The 21,211-nt window shown below is 49.9% G+C and overlaps 1 protein-coding gene across 3 annotated transcripts in view; it reads left to right on the top strand.

The window, feature by feature from the left end:
* The first annotated feature begins 7 nt into the window (after window positions 1-7).
* LOC108570216 overlaps window positions 8-21,211 on the top strand; it is a 22,766-nt gene continuing 1,562 nt past the window's right edge. The window contains exons 1-12 of one of the 3 annotated variants that reach the window (XM_017932034.1): window positions 8-169; window positions 5,167-5,231; window positions 10,052-10,278; window positions 10,652-10,832; window positions 10,931-11,066; window positions 11,159-12,116; window positions 12,193-13,382; window positions 13,455-13,748; window positions 13,920-14,014; window positions 14,093-14,278; window positions 14,696-15,006; window positions 20,177-20,242. In XM_017932034.1, coding sequence (XP_017787523.1) covers window positions 5,188-5,231; window positions 10,052-10,278; window positions 10,652-10,832; window positions 10,931-11,066; window positions 11,159-12,116; window positions 12,193-13,382; window positions 13,455-13,748; window positions 13,920-14,014; window positions 14,093-14,278; window positions 14,696-15,006; window positions 20,177-20,242 — 3,688 coding nt within the window. In that variant the 5' untranslated portion in view covers window positions 8-169; window positions 5,167-5,187. Of the gene's footprint in view, window positions 170-5,166; window positions 5,232-10,051; window positions 10,279-10,651; window positions 10,833-10,930; window positions 11,067-11,158; window positions 12,117-12,192; window positions 13,383-13,454; window positions 13,749-13,919; window positions 14,279-14,695; window positions 15,007-20,176; window positions 20,243-21,211 lie in introns of all 3 variants that reach the window. The other 2 variants (XM_017932032.1, XM_017932033.1) reach the window with 2 other exon arrangements.

The raw sequence follows: 21,211 nt of genomic DNA on the forward strand, positions 1-21,211 counted from the left end.
CGTCGTCGTCGTATTCGTCGTCTTCGTCGTCGTTGTTATTGTCGTTGTCGTTGTCGTCGCGTCATTCCGCGCCACTCGCCGATTTGTTTTGACATGTGTGTGCTCTGCCATATTGGATTATCACGTCGTATTTTAAGGGCTAAACAGGCGCGAGTTTCGCGCTAAAAAGGTACGCTCATCCTCTTCTCTCTACTTCCATTGACATTACAGCCAAGCTACGACGGACTTCTTTCCAACGTTTCAAAACACCAAACGACCTTCTTTCTGTTTGCCAAAAAAGGAAAAGTTTGATGTACGCCGTTTCTTGAAAAATGGCCGTGGTAGCCGGGGAGTCCTTTCGAAACGAATCGAAATAAGAAACGATCATTAAAACACCAGCGTCTTACAGTTTTAAACGAGGAATTACGGCATTACGGTCGATTCGTGTCAAGGTTCCCCCCGAGCGTATTTGCCTAATAATTTCATGGCTCGGTGATTCGATGGAACGACGGACGACGAATCGCTCGTTCCTACACCAGTTTCTCCAATGTGGGGAAAAATGTAACCGGCGACTTTCGCGTTTCCGCGATCGATCGACGTTTTCGCGGAGTTGTCCTCGGCGAAACGACGCCAACGCGTTATCCTTCCTTTCTACGATTCGACCTCTGGCCAGTTGACGCGACGCGTCCAGTGTTTTCGTTGCCTAAAACGTACACGCACACGCATAATACCACTCTTACACTCCTCTAAAACGGTGTAGTACCTCACTAGTGACGTCGGCGGAGAGTCAAGCGGCCTCAGCAGCAGCTTACGTAATCGAATTGGCTGCTAGTCGTAAAACACACTCATAGCAATCACGCTGATTCACCTTTTGCTCATACTTCGAGATTTTTCTAACCGTCACCTTTAACATTGTCGTTAGTTAGTTCACGGCTAACGTGAAAAACAGATAACCGCCTTATTATAGCACGCGTTTCCTCTCTTTTTCCTTCTTTTATCGAATCTCCAACGATAACAACGGACTTGATCCGAAGTGGCATTTCCGCGCGTGTCTCTCGTGCGAAAAAAAGAACGCGCAAACATTGAACGTGACCCGGTTTACCTGGGTTATTCTTAGCTATAGAGTCTATCCTTGTTTCGCAACGGGCGTTCATCGTCGTCGTCACTTCTAGCCGCACGTATCGAATCGTTAATAAGAGTTAACAAACCTGCACACTGTACTTCTTCCTGCTACACGTTTCTCTCAGCTTGCGATACACCGCACACCATTAATTACCGGCCAATTCAGACAGCTCGCGTTTTAAAAGCAAAAGCGTCGCGTCGCTCGACGACGGCGCTCAATGGGATCTCGAGGGCGCTCGGAAGCGAAACGAGTTTCTTCTTGATTAACGGCGAAAAAAGCCAGTTGATCTGGCTTCGAAACGAAAACCCGAGCCATTCTTCCCCGTTCCGTTCGCCGTCTCTGCAACCGCGTTGTTCGCCTGTACGCCGTTGCGATACAGCCGTTTACGTTCCAGAACGATAGATTTTCGGGGCACCGATGGATCGTGCAACGCGAGAATCGTTTAAGGTACGGAACGCTTAACCCAACCTCCCAGTACCGTCTCTTTTCAGTTTCTTCTCTCGTTTCGACATTGTTGCACCGTTGCAAAACTATCTCGTAGCCGTGTGTCATTGGGTTATTAGGTCGGCTCCGACGAACCATCGGAGCACAACGTACATATCAGTCGCTGAACCTCAAGTATCTCCCGTCCAAACTTTCCTTCCCACCTCCTCCGCGCTCAGCATCTCGAAGGAAAATTTGGCGAAATATGCTTTATAAAATTCGGACAAATAACATAGACCGAATTTTTCCGCTATTCCCGTCCCACGCGGTTATGCTAATAGCAGCCTTTTCTTCTCTCTCTCTCTCTCTCTCTCTCTCTCTCTCTCTCTCTCTCTCTCTCTCTCTTTCTCAAACTATCGTAGCCGATGAACGTTGCGTTGGTGGTTCGTCGACGACGAGTAGATAGAGCGAATGGCGAAGCAGAAGAGGAAGAAGAAGAAGAAACGAAATATTCCGAAGGAAGGCGCGTTTATTGGCCGCAGACTACGTTAGCGTCCGCATTTAACGAATAAACTCCCAGCGGCCGTTTACGTCTCTGAAAGTAACGCGCGGTGCGCCGGCTGGTAACGCTCTTTTCGCGGAGCTGCGCGTGCATTGTGCATACATCGAATGCGGGAATCTTCAGTGGCTGGAGTTCCGTTTACATTTGAATAGCGCCGAGTGCTTCCGCAGACTGCCGCCGGAGAATCGTCGGGGGAAAGCTTTCTCGTTTCGCGGTTTCATTTTTCCCCGAGAAAGTTTCGGTCCCGTCTATCTGTCTGTTTCGCGTTTTCTAATCTCGTTCGTCGCCGTCGTCGTCGTCGTCAATTGTCCGACGAGAGTCGAACGGAAATAACCGGAGAGAGACACGTAGGAAAGGAATCGCGTAAGCGTGTAACGATGAAACGGTGAAACGCGGATGTTGCTCTCGGCGCAACGAATGGAAGATGTGGGAACGTTGTGTCCTGCATTTCACACACAGCCCTCGAACCCTCTCCCTCCGCCTGTCGTCGACGTTCTCCTCTCTCGGCCACGACGATCGCACTTTTTTTTTTCGGCAATTTCGATTTAACCTCACACCTCCCAACAACCGAACCTTCCTTCGACGTCTCCTTCTCTCGTTTACGTCCGACTCGATTTCTCAGCCTGTACGGCTAAAATCGAGGAAGAATTACGGGAGAGCGTTTATACTCGTTAGTTAACGGATCTAACGAACGAGCAAACTGTATCCTTCATTTTCTTCTTCTCGCCCGTTGCCTTCGCGTTTGCCTTCCTACACTTTCTCTATCGTAACAGAGCTCTTACGTAACGTTACGCTTCACCTATCGACTCTCCTCCTCGACGGGAGAGCCTATCTCGAAGCATGCCTTCTCGTGGAAACACGTATCTATCGACAACTCTCCTCCCATCGGCCGTGTCATCGCGCTCCTAACCGAGGAGACAATAGCTACGTATAGGTAACTACGTGAAGTAGGACAAACGTGTTCGTAGAGCAGGCTACGAATGAAATTAAACGGGCTGTAACGTGGCGCATTTGCTTTTCGCTTTCGCATATAGTTTGCATTTAACGTTGCATGGCAGCGATTACGCAAGCCTTCCTTCTAATCAAACGGCGAGATCCGTTTCTCTCTGCTACTTTTACGAGCAAGCGTACGGAGAGGAGCAACTGTTCACGGTGGCTGGCTGCACCGGCGAGCACCGGGCGAATTCTCCGCTGTTAAACGACGAAGAACGGATCAACCGTTCGAATCTGATCACCAGCCGAGAGATATCGTATCCCACACGATACACCTTTGACACGTTCGTTCGAAGCGTGTGCTGGGGAAACACCTCTCCCTCCCCCTCTACGATAGAATCGATTCCCGTGATACAGAGGAAAAGCTCGTCGAATCGGTTCCTTTCCTCGGCAAACCGGGCCAAAGCGGCTCCTCTCTCTCTCTCTCTCTCCAAGCCAGATATATCGATTCCCGACAACAGAGAGGCTACTGCTGAATTTCAAACGGTTTTCTCGGTTATTCGGTCCGTGGGTTATTTTCCATGCAAAACGTGCTCTCACCTACCGTCACAATCCTTTCCCCTCGCTCTTCGATTGCCCCCCCATCGTACTTACGTATAGGTCGTGCGACTGTCCACACAGATTCGTTGCATCGGCATTCTCGTCACGGTTCTCCGAGCAGACCCGCGAGCAGTTCCTCCTTTTACTTCCTCCTTTCTCAACCCTCCGCTAACGGATACGCCGTACAAGGGCGAGAAACGAAAGGAGGAAGAGGTCGAAGAAGAAGAAGAAGAATCGAGAAGAGTGGAAAATGGTCCATTAGGCGCGACGCGTCGCATTACGACCGAGCATCCTAATTATACCGGTATTCATGAAATCGCCGTGAAAGCGTACCATTATAGGTTGGCTGTGTGCAACGAAACAATGTAACTACCCAAGTTTTCGCGGAAAAACACGACGCGCCGCGGTTTAGAGAAAGCGTCGTCGTTGCCTCTCGTCATCGATATCCGCGCACACGGCGATCGATCGATCGCGACCAACATTGATCACCGGAAAAAAAGAAAAAACAGAAAAAGAAAACTGATTTCCCCCGATACGATACACATGTGTTCCCTCTCACCGAGGTCCCACAGGGGAGAGAACCGCAACACTCGATCGCCGCGTAACGACATCTTGCCAACGATTTATCTCTGTACGGCAAAACGAGCTAATCAACGCTCGAAACGTGAAAGTTTGCATTGTAGTAACGATGCTAATGAAGGTAAATCACAGACCGATACCAAGTATCGGAAAAAGCAGGCTGCGAGCGAGGAAGTAGGGGGATGAAGCGAGAGAAAGGAGAGTGCGAAAGGGTGAATGTTGGCTGGTGGTGGAACGAAAAGTGCAAGGTTAGGTTGCGTCAAGGAGGAACAGACGAATATACAGCGTGGGTGGACGGACGGACGGACGGATGGATGGATGGATGGATGGATGGATAGAGATGAGCATACGCTTCGAGGTTGGTCTCGTAAAATATGCAAGCTGCAATCACGTCTCTTGAATAGAAAAGGTCAGGAACAGAGGGAAGGAGAAGGAGAAGTCGGGTAAGGGATAGTGAACAAGGGAGGGGGGACAGACAGCGTGGGAGGGGTAGAAAAAGAGAAAGGGAGAGAGAAGTAGTGAAGTGAAACGTGGAAAAGGGGAAGGGGAAAGTGGAAAGAATGGCGAGTGGGGGGTGATAGCAACGTTGAGAGTAGAAGTAGAGAATCGTGGGCCGAGACAGATACTGGCAGGAAGAAAAGGGGACTAGAGAGAGAGAGAGAGAGGGGGACTCTCCACGCGTTTTGAAGAGCACCGGTCGTAATACTGCTGAAACTGCCAGTCCCTCTCTCTACTCGTTCTGCTACGTTCGCAAAAAATTTTCATAACTAACCGATCTACCACTGCGATTTCCTGCCTCTTCTCTCTTCCTCCTCGTTCTTTTTTCTCCTGTTACCTTTCGATTCCGTGCCATTTGCATATTTCTCCACTTCTGCACCTATGTATATACACGTACATCTACGTGTGCAAGTATACAAGATAAAATGACTATCGTTGTAAATACAGAAAAGACTTTGTTTTGTTGCAGGTTGGGGGCGATCAATGCCCGATGGCGTGGACTGGAACGCAACGCTGGAGAAATCCTGCTCCAGAGTAAGTAGGATATCCTCCCCGAATCGGTAAAGACGACTGACTTTTACTTTCGTCGATGCTCGATGGAATGGAGCAGTTTAGAGGCGTCTGTTCCAAGTCGACATTGGCCTTTGATCGATTCCAAGCGTACACGTACACATAAATACGAAATGCGCAAACAGATCTGGGAAGGTAAAGCGGGTAGCCAGCACGAGTTCTTTCCGTTGCGAAATCGATACGTACACTCTCTACTCGCTACCCTTACTCGAGCACTCTGCGCCCACCAGCGTCCTTTCCACCTCGAGATGGAAGAGCGAAGGTTCGAGTCTTGTCAGTGCTGAGCATCTTTGATCGGAGACAGTCTCGATTGGACGCTCGACAGTCGCGATTCTAATTATGAATAATCGAGGAGGAGCGTGTCTAAGGAAATTTGCTTGTCAAGCGTTATTTCGTCTTAATGGCGACTCGACTATCGATTTCTAGCAGATTTCTCCTCCTCTCTCTCTTTCTTCTTCTAGCCGAAGAAATGGCCAGATTCTCTCGTAGAAGGGAGAAAAAAATCGAGTCTTTCGGCGATTCGGTAGCGATTCGATTTTGACGGTCGGTGCGACGGTTACGGATTAATCATCAGTTATTGAGACTAGGCACCGGGGATCGAGAATAGTAATAGGAAGGTAAAGAGTATGGAAGCAGGGTGTAGCGGTGGTAGGGTATACATCGGACTGTATCGGTAGCCAGCAGCAGACCAATTAACTACTTATAGGGCAGCTTTCATCGGCTCGACAATCGACCGGATCGATTCGGGGTGAATAACTTTTCTAGTCGTGTGCTCAGCGCGTATATAACCGGCAGCCTGCGTAGAGAGAACCACCTATGACCGAGATGGATACGCGCGTCTGTTTCCGCTCGTTAGGCTCTTTTGATGCCCGGTCACTTGCCCGGTCTTCTCTCGGTTCTCGCGGATCGACTCCTTCCCCATTTATCGCGATGCGAAAAGCTCTCTTCTATATCCTCGTGGATAAATAGACAAACGACAAAGAGAAAGCCAGGGGAAAGAGAAAACGAGCCTGAGAAAAGGAGGCTCTTTAATTCGACCAACTCAATGGAGAGGAGCACTATTTCTCCGTCGCTGCTGCTGCTTCTTCTTCTTCTTCTCCTCCTCCACCTCCCTCCGAGCCATTCAAATATCCTTTCTGTTACGCATAATACATTCTCTACGGTAATTGCCCATTTCAATCCGTAATTCTTCGAGACACTGATCATCGGTGAACAGTTTTCGCGCAATGTTGCTGCAACTACACCGACTGCTAGAGAGAGAGAGAGAGCAGCAGGTTCAACGACCTCTGCAAGTACACGTACTTACGTTAGCTAGACCCGATGTCACTTTATTCGATAATTGACAGCAGCGAAAATCCTGGCAGACACCGGCAATTGCATTATCTCGGAAAGCTTCACGGTAAATGCTACGTCCATCCTCGGAACTCGTATATCCTTCCCAGACCGGCATACCTAATTAGGTATACATGATGGGGCTTCTCCCTGGAGTGGCGAACCTGCCACCACGAGCTTTCGTACTCGCTGTTTAATCGATCAATCTATATTCCCATCATTGCCAGCCGACGATTCATCAAGCAACTTTTGATATTTCAACCCCTCGATATAACTACACAGATAGATCGGGAAACGTAAAAGTTGAGCTAAACGCCTAATCCCCGTGTCTAGCCACCGAATAATTCGATCGAGAGTTTCAGAGTTGGGTGTCTGGATGCGATTAAGCCATTAGCCAACGCGCGCGTTAACGTCGTTTGCTCGCTCGCCGGAAGGGCTGCGCGATCTTATTACATCCGATTAATTAATCGGAAATTATTTCACTCTCTCCCTACCTCCTTCCCCTCCGCTCTCTCTCTCTCTCTGCAAGCTCATCTCCAGAGAAGTATCCGTCTTACGCCGATACAAAGTGAAACCCCCCCCTCTCTCTCTCTCTGCAAGCTCATCTCCAGAGAAGTATCCGTCTTACGCCGATACAAAGTGAAACGAGGAAACGAAGGAGAGAAATCTTCTCCTCTTAGATCGTTCTTGATCTTCAACCACTGTTCGAAGCGAGGCGTAGTTTAATCTTACGTGATCGCCGCTTATGTAGTTCTCATAGGTAGCGATGTAACGGGCGTTGCTAATAAACCGAGGTATGCCCGACACACCCATACCCCACCCATGTTACCATACTCGCCAACGACTGCACCTCCATCGCGCATCCTTTTTCATCGATCGATATTGCGATTTAGGTCGATGAACCCCCTGTCCTTCGGTTCTATTGGAAAGAATCTCGCGAGGTTGCTGCACCATCCCACCCACCCACCACCGACAACTCTTCCCGAATCCATCCCATCGATTCCCGAGCAATTAAAGCGTATTCTAATCAAGTCACGGTACAATACCGGGACGATCACGTAACAACCGGTGGATACGCATACATGCGCGTTCACGCTTATTGCGTGGCTGGCCACACTCGCGGCTTCTCTCACCCGTGTACATATATATATATATATGTATACGTTACATAGATAGTAGGTGCGCGAGAACGACGCAGGACACGCGTATCGACCACTGACCCATATACGAAAACGGCTGCGCCGCTCGATACCCATCGATTCCCTCCATTAAACGACCCAACGACGTTTGTTTCTCTTTCACCCCTTTCGGGAACCGTTTCGAATCTGTTATCCTTCTCCCGGCAAGGATAAACCTTTTTTTTTCTCTTCCTCTCTCTCTCCTTTTTTTCTCTCTTTTCGGATTGCTCCAGTTGAAAGCTCGATTAAAGGGGGGTCGACGGTGAGATTGGTTCGTTTGGAAAGGCCGGTGACACGAGAGGACACGGGAGAACACGGACAAATTCGCGCCGACAAAGTTGAATCTCGTCTCTGTGTAAAAGGGGACGGTTGGGTGCACTCGGCTCGTGTGTAAACAATTCTAATTGGAAGGCAATCCAGAAACGAGTCGCGTCCCTAAATTGAGCTGCCTCTACACTACCGTGGAGGAGGATCTCCCTGACAATTGAAAGAGGCGAAAGGACGCGACACGTTTCTCATTCGACCTGTTTGCCAAAGACAATTTACGATTGTTCCAATCTGCTAATTTGGCCAGCTGGTTTTACACAACCCGCGCGCGCCTGGCTTGGGTATCGATCTCGAGAGCGCGATTGCGGAACGATCGATCGTGTGCGCTCGTGGTTACTGGAACGGTTATCCGTGAAAGTTGTTCCAGCCTGGCTTCGCCCCGGCGGCAACTTTTTCCGCTGAAAAATTCGTGCGCCAGAGAATATCTAGGAAACCGAAACCGCCGATTATTGCAAACGAATTAAAAATCGCCGAGAGTGGTAGCAGCAGAGAGAGAGTGTCTCGTTCACGGTAAATCTAAAGAAAGAGCCGAGTGTCGGGTGTCTGAACCGGCTTCGCGTTCTTTGAACCGCAGAAACCTGAAATTCGAAGCTCCGAGACAAAGATGTGAAAAGGGGAAAAGGGAGAGAAAAGAAATAGAGGATAACAGGGCGGCGATCGGTGGAAATCGCGAGGTGAAAAAAAAAAAAGGAGAGGGCAGATTTTTATTCCGGCAGCTTTCGGCCAATTACGATCTTGAATTATGAATCAAACGTTAACGAGCCTGACGTCATCGACGACAACGACGAGTTGCTGCCCGTGCACCGTTGAAAAGCTGAACAGGGAAGCGACAAAGAAAAGCGAACAACCGGCGTGGGGGCGGAGGGGGCGGTGGGAACAGAGGAAAAGAAGAGGGGAATGGATTTCTCGGCTTTGTTTCACGGTTAGAACATTTCGCTTTGGGCAAACTCTCGAAAAAACGTCCGCTCCCTTTCGCCTCTCCTTATTTTTCATCCAGCAGCTATTTTCCATTGCGTTTACGCGATCGAGCACGCTCTCTCTCTCTCTCTTCACGTTGCGATTACGAGACAATTTTCGTACGTATGTAAGTACACTTCCATACCTAGGCCATGCTCGAAAGTAAACGGAAGAATGGTTAAGAAACGACCGTCTGGTTTCCCTTTCCTCGCGAAACGATCGTGGCGTACGGTTGATTCTCGATGAAAGAGAAGCCGCCGACTGCCGGTGGATCGACGATTAGTTGGAATAACAAGCGCGCTTTTTTTCCATTCGTCCCGACGACAAGTCTCTCTCTCTCGACCGGTCGATGGTCGTGTTTCCACGGTAATTAACAATCGCGATTACGGCTCGGCCGAGCAAAGACCGCATTGCGTCAGTACGCGCGGCTAGGTTTGTCGGTACCGCCTCGCAACTTTCCTCGCCAGCCTACCCACCCCTCTGGCCCTCCACCGCGCTACCTCCCTGTCTCACCCACCACCTGACACTCCTCCTTGCTCCCCCTGACCTCTACGCGTCCTTCCCTCTCCACCCTCCTCTCTCTCTCTGTCTCTACCCCTTTCTCGCTTCACCCTTTCTCCTTCTCAGCGCCGACCTCCTCAACCTCGACGTCACGTTCTCTGCCATTACTATCACCACCCACCACAGCCGTCGCCGCCACCGCCAACCCCTCCTCCTCCTCTTCCTCCTCCTCTTTCTCTTCACCTTTCCGCGTCCTATGTTTTTCTCGAGGTACACGATCGAATGTTGGATCGTTCCAACGCGTCAGACTACCCCTGTGATCCAAATGAAAAACTACCACGCGTACGTGTAACTGCGCGTGTGTGTGTGCGTGGCGTAACGTAGCCGAGAGCGGAGGAGGGTGGCGGTGGGGATGTAGCGGCGCGATTAGAAGATGTTTCCCGATCTTCCGCAGGATCCCTATAGAATCGAACGATACGTTTGTTCCAGAGGTGACGATGTGCAACGATCGATCGAGCTGCTGGACAAAGTGCTCTCAGAGTACGACGAGCACGAAGCAGAGGGCGAAGGTGGTGGAGGCGGTGTCGGCGTCGGCAGTGGCTGTGGCGGTGGCGGTGGCGGTAGTGGTGGCGGGAGCGGCGGAGGTGTCGGGGACTGTGGCAGCAGCACGGAACCGAGTATCGGCCTTACACCCGACGACGAAAGTCCGTCCTTAGGTATCTTTTCTCTTTCTCCCTCTTTACCCCTCCACAACCCGCCTGACCCCCGTGCCATTCTCGGCATGCTCGACTTTTCTTCTCCCCATTATCATCGGGATCTCCTCGAATCCCCCGTACACGTGTTTACCGATGTTTACCGATGTTTACCGATGTTTACCAATTTTTACCCACGTTGCTTGCACAATTGGCTAAATATGTCCCGCCGCCGAGTCCTCTTACAATTATACGGTAGCGCAGGGAGGAACGTAAGAATGAGAGAACGTAAGAACGAGAGAAAGCCCTCTCGACAATGGTAATCCATCGAATCTTCTTCGATCGATGACCATGATGAAAAGTAAGGAATGGTAAGAGCTCGCGGTGTCTCCGACAGGACACCAATCCGAGGACGACGGTTACATGAGTATGAATGGACGAAAAGCGAAGATGGCCTTGTTAGCGCTGCGTCCTGTCCCAGACTGTCCAGAACCACAGGAACTAGCGGGGATATCTGGACAAGAATTTCCGCCACCGCCGGAAGAAGCCGAACGAATCATTTCCACCTTGTTGCCGATGTAAGTTTCTCTATATTCGTCGTCTAGAGCCAGTCTACCCTTTCCTCGCGTCCTCTCTATCCGCGTCTTCTTCTTCTTCTTCTTCTTCCAACGAGCAGGGTATCACCAGGGAACTCTTCCAAGAGATCCAGCCATTCGTCGGCTCGTCGAAGCGGACGACAACAGTGGGTGATGGCTATGGAGGATAGCATACGACGCGGGAACGGTAGCGTGATTACGACTCAAACGACCCTCGTGAGTATTCGAGCGCGATATCTCTATATCGAGATCGCCCGTTATTCGAAACTAGCTGAATTCTATACTATGTACGCTTGAATCGCGCGCAGCCCAAGACGCGACACCAGAGACCGTACGGATGGGAAAACGGCAAGGAGCCTCACAAGCTGCCCGATCCTCCCAGCCCTCCCAGCAAATTCGCCAGTCTACCCTACGATGCCAAAGTGTCCTTCGGTTGGATCCCGCCGAGAACCAATCCGACAGCCGTCGAGAAGCATCGCGAAGTGAGGCGCCGATGTTCCGATGAGGAGGGACTCGATCGCGACAACAAACACCATAGGCAGAGCTTCGACAAGGAAAGAACATCCTCGTCGTCGCACCTCAGAAAGCAAGAACGCCAGAGCAACGAGATCATGAAATCGAGCAGCGTCGAGGACAGACTGCTGATGAACCACGGGCAAACCGAGCAGAATGGCAAACGAAGAAGGAACGACTCTGATTCCAGCGAAGGTAGATTCTCGAGAAACTCCGAGAGCGAGAGATCCTCGATACCCAGATCGAGCTCCGTCAGCGTCGAGAGGTTCTCGATGCGAGCAACCTGTGGCTCGTCCGATTTCTCCAGGAACTCCACCTCGAACGAACGATTTCACTCGGACTTCTCGATAGCTGTGGCCAGCGCCAGCTCCAACGATCGAGTCTCCGTACCGACCTCCGATCCTTTTTCCATCAGAAACCTAGACTTTGTCTCGTACTCTCTGCCAACCAGAGCCGACTCCAGCGAGAGATTCTCCGCTCCAACGTCGGACAGGTGTTCGGAGGAACGTTACTCGGACATGTTCTCCACGAGGAACTCGGACTTTTCGACCCGAAATTCGACCGATTTTAGAACTCAGTCCGAGGAGGAGCGGTTCTCCGATGACTCGTTGGAGGAACTTTTGCCTCCTCCGCCTCCCCTGAGCAAGAGGCACTCGATTGCCTGGGAGGTGCCGCTCGAAGACGATCCCCTTTACGCTCCAGGGAGCACCAAGGTGATCGGTAGGAGGCGACGTAAGAGCAGCGACGTGTCCAGTAAGTGATCCACTTACCGTTTCGTTCTTTCTTTAACGCATTCTACATCCTCGTTTTTTCACTTTTCAATTCTCAGGCGTTGGATCGGCGTCGAAGCTTCGCGACTTCGACGACTGGCAGGATCCACGGCTGTCCACCACCGACGACGATCTAGTCTCCCCGTACTCGGACTCCTCGACGAATGACCTCGATCAAATACGGCCTCAAGACTTGACAAAGAACGGTACCTACGTGATACGACGCGGTCGAAAGAAGGAACGAAAAGGTCTACCGAAAGCCCCTACAAAAACCAAGAGTTTGTCCTTCGAGAACGGCGAGGAGAATCGATGCTTATCGGACGTGAAAAGATACTCGAGCACCTTCGACAATATCAGGAGTCTTCTCAGAGAGAGCAAAATGGACGAACCCATGGACGACGATTCGGCGTTGGTATATATGCCAACGGTTCCACCCGATTTGGTCAGAGTACTCTCGCTTCCAGCCGTGAATAACGACGAGACGGCAAACAGGGGGGCGAGGGAGTTGGAAGTGACCGTTGAAGAGGAAGAGAGTTGTTCGGATCTTTCCGATAACAAGGAGAAGAAGTCGCGGGAAATGATGGAGACGATGTCGGTTTCGTTGTCGAACGACAAAAATACTACTACTACCGCTATTTCCACGGAAAAAGGCCGAGAGGGCAACCAAGGCTCTAGCTACTCTGGCACGTGCAACGGAGTAATCTCTCTTTCAGCCTCGAACAGCTACTCCAAGGGTTTCGCGTACACGGAAGAGCCAGGAGGCCCGAGGAAGTCTCCGATACCCAGTCTCGCGAGCAAGATTCCGGTGAATCTGCTGATAGAAGACCAGATCGTGAAGAAAGCTTTGAAAGAGAACCGTCGACAACTGGAGAAAGTCAGCGACGCTATTAAAGAGATCGAGAGCGTGAAAAACAGCGAGCAACGATGGGCGAAGCAACCGTTATCCAAGAGGAGCAGCCTCGAGAGCGAATCGAACGAGCGAAAAGGTTTCGATAACGTGGATGCTCGACAGAAGAAGCAGCAACACCAACACCCTGATTCCGATGAACTAGACTCGGAGGATACCGGGTCCAAGAGCAGCCCTGATGAAACGACCGATTTCGATGGGAGACGAACCAACGGGACGGACGCCTACTCTTCTGGGAAGAGATTGCGACAGAATGGCGTCGATGGGCATAAAAACGATCAGAAGCAGATCGAGAACGTGATCGACGCCATTCTAGAGGACTCGAAAAATCCAGACTTTCAGGTAAATCCAAATCGATACTTCCGAATAAACGAGAACAATCGAATCTCCCATTGCCTTTTTTTCTCTTTTCAGGTAAGTGTTCAAGTTCTCGAGTTTCCCCCATTACCACCGTCACCTGTAGAGGAGGCAGACGAGGAGAGTTCAGACATTGGTCAGGGTAACGCGGTTATCGCCCAAAAGCCTAAAAATCATAGTAATCGAACGATGGAGTACAGGCCTAGGGTACCACCTCACCGTGGACCTGCTAATCATTCCCTACCCGATTCCAAGGATCAACAGACGTCTTTAAATACCCGATCAATGGACGCGGGAATCTCTCGGGGCAAAAGAACGCCGCCAACTGCTACCAATTCCAGGCGAGGAGAGGTGGGTTTTTTTCTTCCAATTGTTCGCTGGCGCCGATAAATCGTGGTACTGCCAATTTGTTAGACGATCGCTTACTCGCGACGGCCGTACCATGATTTACTCGACACACCCCTCCTATATTCATCCACCGGACCGAGATGATTAATCGTGTCATCGTCGATGAATTCGTAGCAAATACCGGTAGAACGAAGAACTTTGCCCACGGACTTGCCAGGACCTTCACGACGGCGACCCTTCACCAAGAGGCACTCACCGTCGGCGGAACCGTGCTCCTCTACTGGAAACGGCGCGTGTTCTGGGACTGTCACGTCTAACGGAGCCAACAACGGAACTTCCAACATCAGTGGTACAGGAGGAACCGCAGGGAACGTGGCAACCGGTACCAGCGGCATGCAAACCTCCTGCTCGCTTCCAGAAACTCCCGTCTTCGCCAGAGGAAGTGACATTCCGAGAACACCTCAACATGCGAGCAATCCCACGCAGATGCGTCGACAACCTGGCTGGTACGCCCCGACCACGGCTACCACCGGGTAAGAATTCCGAATGAAAACGGTGGCGCGTCACAATTTCACCGTCTCACACGCTTTTCACCCGTTACATCCTTGTTCGATCGTGAAAGGATCGCGACACGATTGGCACAACTTGTAACGCGTCCTAAATCGCGCTTGGAAAATGCCGCGCGAACCAGCTAACACGCGCATGCGCGAACCTCAACTTTCCCGCCTAAGCATGGCCGCCGCCACATTCTGCCAGGTTATGTACGACTATACTGACACACATTTGAACGTTTCACTGGAAAATGTTCTCGTTTCGCGTCGAGACATTCCAATGCCGCTTTTCACTCCTCGATATGCTCGTCACGTTGATCGTATAGAGTAGCGCGAATTAGTAGTGCGTTAACAGATCGAAAAGACGCGTTTCGGTGATGAACTCGGTGTGTGACACAGGTACCGAAGGAACAACCCCGGTCTGGAACAGGCGATAATCGGCACGGAGCTGTTGCGATTAGCCGGCGGCCCGAACCGCGGATGGTACCCGACGAGGAAGGCGAATCAACCGCGACCGGCTTCGATCGAGCACCTCGAACGACTGAACAACGCGTACGATCCACGATTACCGGCCTCCGGGGATCAGCGGAAACCTCTCACTCTACCGACAAACATCACACCGAACAAATACTTCGGCCAAAGTAAGCACAGCTCCGCCTCCAGCACTCGCGAGGCGCTACGGAGGGTCACTAGCTTGCTCATCAAGAAAGGTAAGCGCTGGAATTTGCGCTATTACGAGAGATCACGATCGTCGAATCGTGGAACGAACGAACGCCTCTACGGAAAACACGATGTCCATCGCTGGCCAACTCGGTTCACCGCGAATCCTCTCTGCTTTACGAATCGATCCACATTTTACGGCCCGACAATCTTCATCTTCTATGATCCACGATCGATCTTTAATCGGGTCTTAAAACAAATGCATTTCGTAACGCAAACAGCGGTTCTGGCGAACCGAGCGCTCCCGCGACGATGGTTTTCAAACTGACGATCGCGTCGTGAAAATCAAACGGCACGTCCGTTATCCATCGTCGATAATTTGAAAACCAATCCGTATCGAGTTTTCATCACAATTTCGGAATCCCGAATGTAACAACAACAACAACAATAACAACAACAATAATCTCTTTGAAGCAACGCGTGAAAAAGTTTCTCTGACTTGTTTCTTGCGTGACCTTTCGTGGCACTGAGTGTCACCAATTTTATTCTTGCTATGCTACTACCACTCCTGTCAGTAGATTGTTTGTTTTCTATAATTCTATTTGCTTGTTGATAATAACATTTTTTCATCGCTCTCCTCCTAGTATCGTAAGAAAGAAACTACACTACGATCCAGTTTCTTTCTCACGATAATCTTCTACATACATCTCTCATACCCACGTCACACACCTATATGTATTCACACACCTAACATATGTGCTGCATTTTGATATAGCCAATGTTAACATTAATCCGCTGATCCAACGAATCAATTTCTCGTATTTTTTCCCTTTCCCCTTTCGTAACAACTGGCAGACGCTTCTGCAAAGCTTCTCGAGTTCTGGCTACGTTATATCTCGCTGCGTTAGATTTGTTTTAATTTTAGCTAAATTATCGAATTTGATTAACAGAGCGACCTTGATTCGCATTTCCCTCGCGTCGGCCAGGTTTAGCATCCGGTAAGCCACGTGTTACCTCTTGTACCCGTGCAGTGGTTCCATCTAGCGAATGCTTCGCAACTATATAGTTGGGACGAATCAACAACTGACCTTGAAAATATGAACGTACGAGACAAGAAGGATGAAGGAACAAGGTCTCCTCCGCGCTATACGCCGCAGGCTACTCCGTACATTTCCAAACAGTCCACTCGCTCATTTCGTTGCTTCCTCGAAACAGAACAAGCCACAGCCTCCTTCCGTTCCCTCTTATCGGAACATATTTCCAACACTATTTCCATCTCCTTTTCCGCTTCTTTAGAACAGTCTTGAACGCGTAGATAAACGATGCATCGACCTTCCCTCTCTTTCTCTCTATTTGAGTCTTGTAACGTGGACAATGTGTGTGTGTTCGCGTGTGCTCTTCTCTTTTCGAATAGCACAACGTTGTGTGCCACCGGCCGGTTAGGGCAGTCGAAGAACCGGTATAATAAGAATGGTAAATGCTAAAGATTCGCTAGAAAACTAGCAACGTTGCAAGAGAGCACCGACTACGAGATTTTCGCGGTGAAATATCATCTCGTCTCTCCCTATCGCCTCGCCCACCCGCCTCCGTGTTCTCTCGGTATTGATTCCGACTATGTAGAAGTAAGAGTTGTTCAATTCAATTCTTGCTCGCGATTTCCTTCCTACCTACCTACCTCGCTTTTCGATTTCACCACCTGGGTTAGGTTAAATCGTTTCTCGCCCGCTACGAAATTCGCCGCGGCGACAAGCAAGGAGAATTTAGTCGCGTTGATGGAGAAAACGGGCGCGCCACGGATCAATACTCATCCGCCCGGAGATAGCGTCGCTCGCTCGAACCGCCTTTTCTTCTTTCTTCCAATCTTCCTTATTCCTTACTCCTTATTTCTTACCCTTTATTCCGTGTCGATTGTCAACCGACCGACCCTTCTCGCCTTTTCTTTCCCCCTTTACGAATTCAGCGCACCTGTTCTCCCCCGCTAGAAGAAAAAAAAAAACAGAAGAAAGCATCGATTGAAATTCATTTTCTCCGTCGTCGTCGTCGGAGTTCCTTTGCCTCGGAACTCGAAGAGAAAGCGAAAATAACGTGGATGCGCGCGCGACCCTGTGCCGAGACTCTTATCGCCGTCGGTTCTAATTTATTTATAGAACGTCGTCGGCGGTATCGATGCTCGGAAAAAAGTGCTTCCGCGCATGCGAACGACCAGATAACACCTCTCTATCCTCGTCGTTGAAACTTCGATCCCGAAACTTTCGAACCGATCTCACTCCTGCAACGTGCTTACAAGGATAGCGTGCAAAAAATTGTCGTTGGCAACGTGTATTATCGATAGGCAACATTGTAAATCTTTATAGTCCACGCGCTATCGTCGATAATAAGCGATAGGCGAAATGTAAAAATGCCGAGAAAATGCGAACGTCCTCGCGCGATCGTTGGATTCGCTGAATGGTTGAAAAAAATAATCGATCGAGAACGGTAAAGAGAGGGGGAGGGGGATATAGGAAAGAGGCGATTGACCAGCGAGGGGGATGTTTTCAGTTCGGTTAGTAAGCGGCTGGATGGGTCGGGTGCAGAGAAGGGACGACGAGTGGGAAGCCGGAAGGACACGGAAGGGGTGACTAGCTCGCCCCACACAGGGCTGCTCTCTCTGGCAATCGTTACTCCCGTCTGCCGCTGGTCTGTCTAGCAACCCTCCCTAGTCAACGAAACACCACGGCATATCCCTACCAAACTCTCGGGGTTGCATCATGCTCGCTACGACCGTTCACCGTCGGAGCTTCCACGCCGATAGAAAATGTCCGACTTGCTTCCCCTCTATACACCTTACTTATTCCTCGACTCTTGCACCGTCCCATCTCTCTCTCTCACTCTTTCTTTCTCTTTCTCTCTCGAGGACACAACGATACTTTCATCATCGATCTTTGCACACTTTCTCGGCGCCTTGAACCTGCATCGAAAGCATCGACGACGAAAACAGAATGGATATCGATTTAAACGAGGTTTCGCACCATCCACGCGATCAACTAATACTTTTTCACGGAAACTCTCTCGCATCGTCGATATTTCTAATTTTACCTGCGTTATTGCACTCTGTCCGCATGCCGCATAGCGGTGCACACACTGGCGATATACGTACGTGTATATACGTGTGACATCTACCTACCAACGCGTCGGACACACTGTATCGGGTGTTCCAAAACGAATTATTCCTGGTCGTAAAAGGCTAACGTTTTCACTCGACGACGTTCGTCATCGTCCTCGTCGTCGTCCCGTACGATACATGCCGAGACGGTGTAGCATTACGCTTGCTAGCTGCCTGGCTGCCTGTACACTTTACCTATCGTATCGTGGCTCGCGCGATAAACGCATTCTAACTTTCATTTCCACACCTTTCGTTAGACTTGCATACACACTGCTGCTACCATTACGACGAAGAATGTTCTCGTAGTAAATGCTATCAGTAGTGTTTGTTTTGTTTTTCTGGAAAAGCACGCGAGTGCGCGCATATATGTTTGTCGATGGGGACAAACTGTAAAAGGATGGGCCAGAGAGACCGTGTCGCGCGTATATATGTACTTTCGTTTCGACCGGCGCGTCCCAGAACGTCAGCTGGTTTCGGTATGTTGCCGAGAGGGATTCAACTCGTCCTTGAACAAACTTAATCTTTGCCTCCCTTCGTCTCATCTCCGCCGGCCGAGACACTTTTAAACGTTGAAAAGCAACGTTTCGCTTTTTCTCTGCCGTTTAAAAGGAAACGAGATAAAAACGAAAAAACACGAGGACGCGAGGAGGGAGAGACGTTTCGATTATTGGATAAAGTTAACAGTTTGGAAAAATTGTCCACCGATACTTCGTCTCGATGTTTTTCTTTTTTCATTGGTATTTCGATCAGCCGTTCCCCTTCTTTTCTCGCGTAACCTACGGTTGATCGATATCTTTTAAATTGCCACCAGGGAGATAATAGTAGCGACGCTTAGCCGTGGCATTGAATAAGAACCCTAGACACGGCCGTGACCTCGATCGAAGCAAACGCATTTGTGTCTCGCGCTCTTTTCGCTCCTTTCCTTCGTTGATTCTCGCGACCAATCGGCGGCGATAAGAGGAGGAGGAGAAGGAGGCCGAGGGAGTGTCCAGTGAAAATTTGCAATTATCGCATGAACGAGAGGGATCGTCGAGTTTCGCGAATGAAGCGAAATCGGTGTGATCAGGCATTTAGCAACGGATAACAATTACACACAGAATTAGGAGCGAGCGAATTTTTTTGTTTCTTTTCATTTTTCTCTCTCTCTTTCTCTCTCTTTAAATTCGAAACGATGGTATCGTTAGAGAGGGGAGAAGCGATCGAAAATGAGACGTGTGACAGCTATAGGAGAAAAAGAGAGACGACGCGCGTGTCCACATGCGGCAAATTGAATCGTCTTCTTTTACAATGTTGAAACTGTTCGCAAAGAGAACGCGCGTTCTGTCATCCCAAGCCAGCCGCTGAAACAAGATATGGAGAGGTTATTATTATCCTACCAGAAATAGAGTCGTGAACGTACAAGTTACCGGTGGCCGAGAACAAACCCTCGATGGAAAGGGAGAGCAAAGGACTTTGGCTGTACTCTCTCGATCGTTGATCAATTTCGAACGATAGAGAAGAAAATTCAGTCAAGCCCCCGTCAAAAACCCCGATCTCCACGTACGTACACACACACGAACACGCACACACACACGACACGCACACTTGTCGCTGGTGTTTGTTGCGTTTCGATTAATCGGTGTGCGCAGACCATTCCATTTCGCCTCTCTTCTTTAATCGCTTCAACGCTTTCTCTGTTTGTATCCGCCAATATATACTATATATATATATACGTACGTATTGTTGTTTCGCGCGCAACGATCGCTGTTTAAACGAGCATTTATAGTTTTGCGGGCAAGTTTAGCGCCGGAAACTAGGATCGGATGACCGTGGTCATCGGTATGATTGTCGGTTACCTGGCATGCGACACAACAACAGCCGCTCTAGCAGATTTTATTTGGCCAACATCCAAAGGAACACACACACACACGCGCGCACACTTTACTTTGATAACGCCTACTTCTACTTTGCTGGCTTTTTGTTGCGTGGTTTGTGGTTTCTCGCGTCCAACAGCGCAGCAACGAAACATCGTCGCGATACATCGTCGCGATCGATCGCGATCGACCGTAAAAAAGGAAACTTTGGTTTGTCTGTTCCAGGAAGCAGCGGAAGCAAGGATGGCAAGGGTGGAAAGGACAACGCGTCGCCTTGCGGCCCTTACGCCGGTGAGTTTTTGTCCACCGGCAATCTTCTACAAACTCGATTCCCCGCGCATTCCTATCCTCGGAATTGTCGCCTCGACCAAACACCGAAATAACCAACGGCGGCGAATCGCGTTATCCACCTACTCGTAATCACGCGCACGTAGCCTTTGCACACGTAACATAGTTATTGAGACACATGGGTTCGGGATTCCAAAATATCCTCGTCGTTTCCACCAACAGGCCGTCTCCTCGCCTTTAGTCTGGACGTAACCGCGCCTCTATTAATACACTTTGGTTATTTTTGACGACTACCTCTCACTTAGACCAGCAGCTCCGCTTACAATCTAAACGAACATCGCGGCATATTTTCGTTAATTCGAGGCGCTACTTAGCAACAGTCTAGCGAGGATAGCCTATAGATAACTCGGATCGAAGTTAGCCGGATTTCACGGTGAAACGAGATGAAACGGTCCCAGGTAGAGATATGTATGTACGATTATACATAGTCTGGGATGCAGACTATCAGGGAAAGATCAGACACACCCAAGAGTTTAGGTCTAGCACGCGCGCTACATAGGCGCGCACTATTGGTATTGATCCATACGCACCGCTCCGTTGCTTGCTTTATCTCACTTCTCTGCCTCCGACCAGATCACTCCCCCGTCACTTCCTTCTTTCGTTTTCGCGTATCATCACGGTTCGACACCGTCCGCCGTCATTGATCCACGATATTTCCTCTGGCCAAGTAGTAGAGTCGCGATCGAACGCAATATCGGTTCCCGATATCAGTACTCCGTCGTTTCAACCGGCTTTCGATTGTACGCCAAGTTTCCTACGCACGAAAGAACACTTGGGTGCAGTAACGAGGTGGTCCCCTCTGCGTAACAATCGGGGACCACCGACTGGATACGAGATCGAGCAATTTTATCCACTCGGCGCTCTATCGACATACGCGGCGCGGCGTTTACAGAGCGCGGTTAGTCGATTCGA

Source organism: Habropoda laboriosa, unplaced genomic scaffold (assembly GCF_001263275.1).
Source record: "Habropoda laboriosa isolate 0110345459 unplaced genomic scaffold, ASM126327v1 scaffold80, whole genome shotgun sequence".
Taxonomy (NCBI): Eukaryota; Metazoa; Arthropoda; class Insecta; order Hymenoptera; family Apidae; genus Habropoda; species Habropoda laboriosa.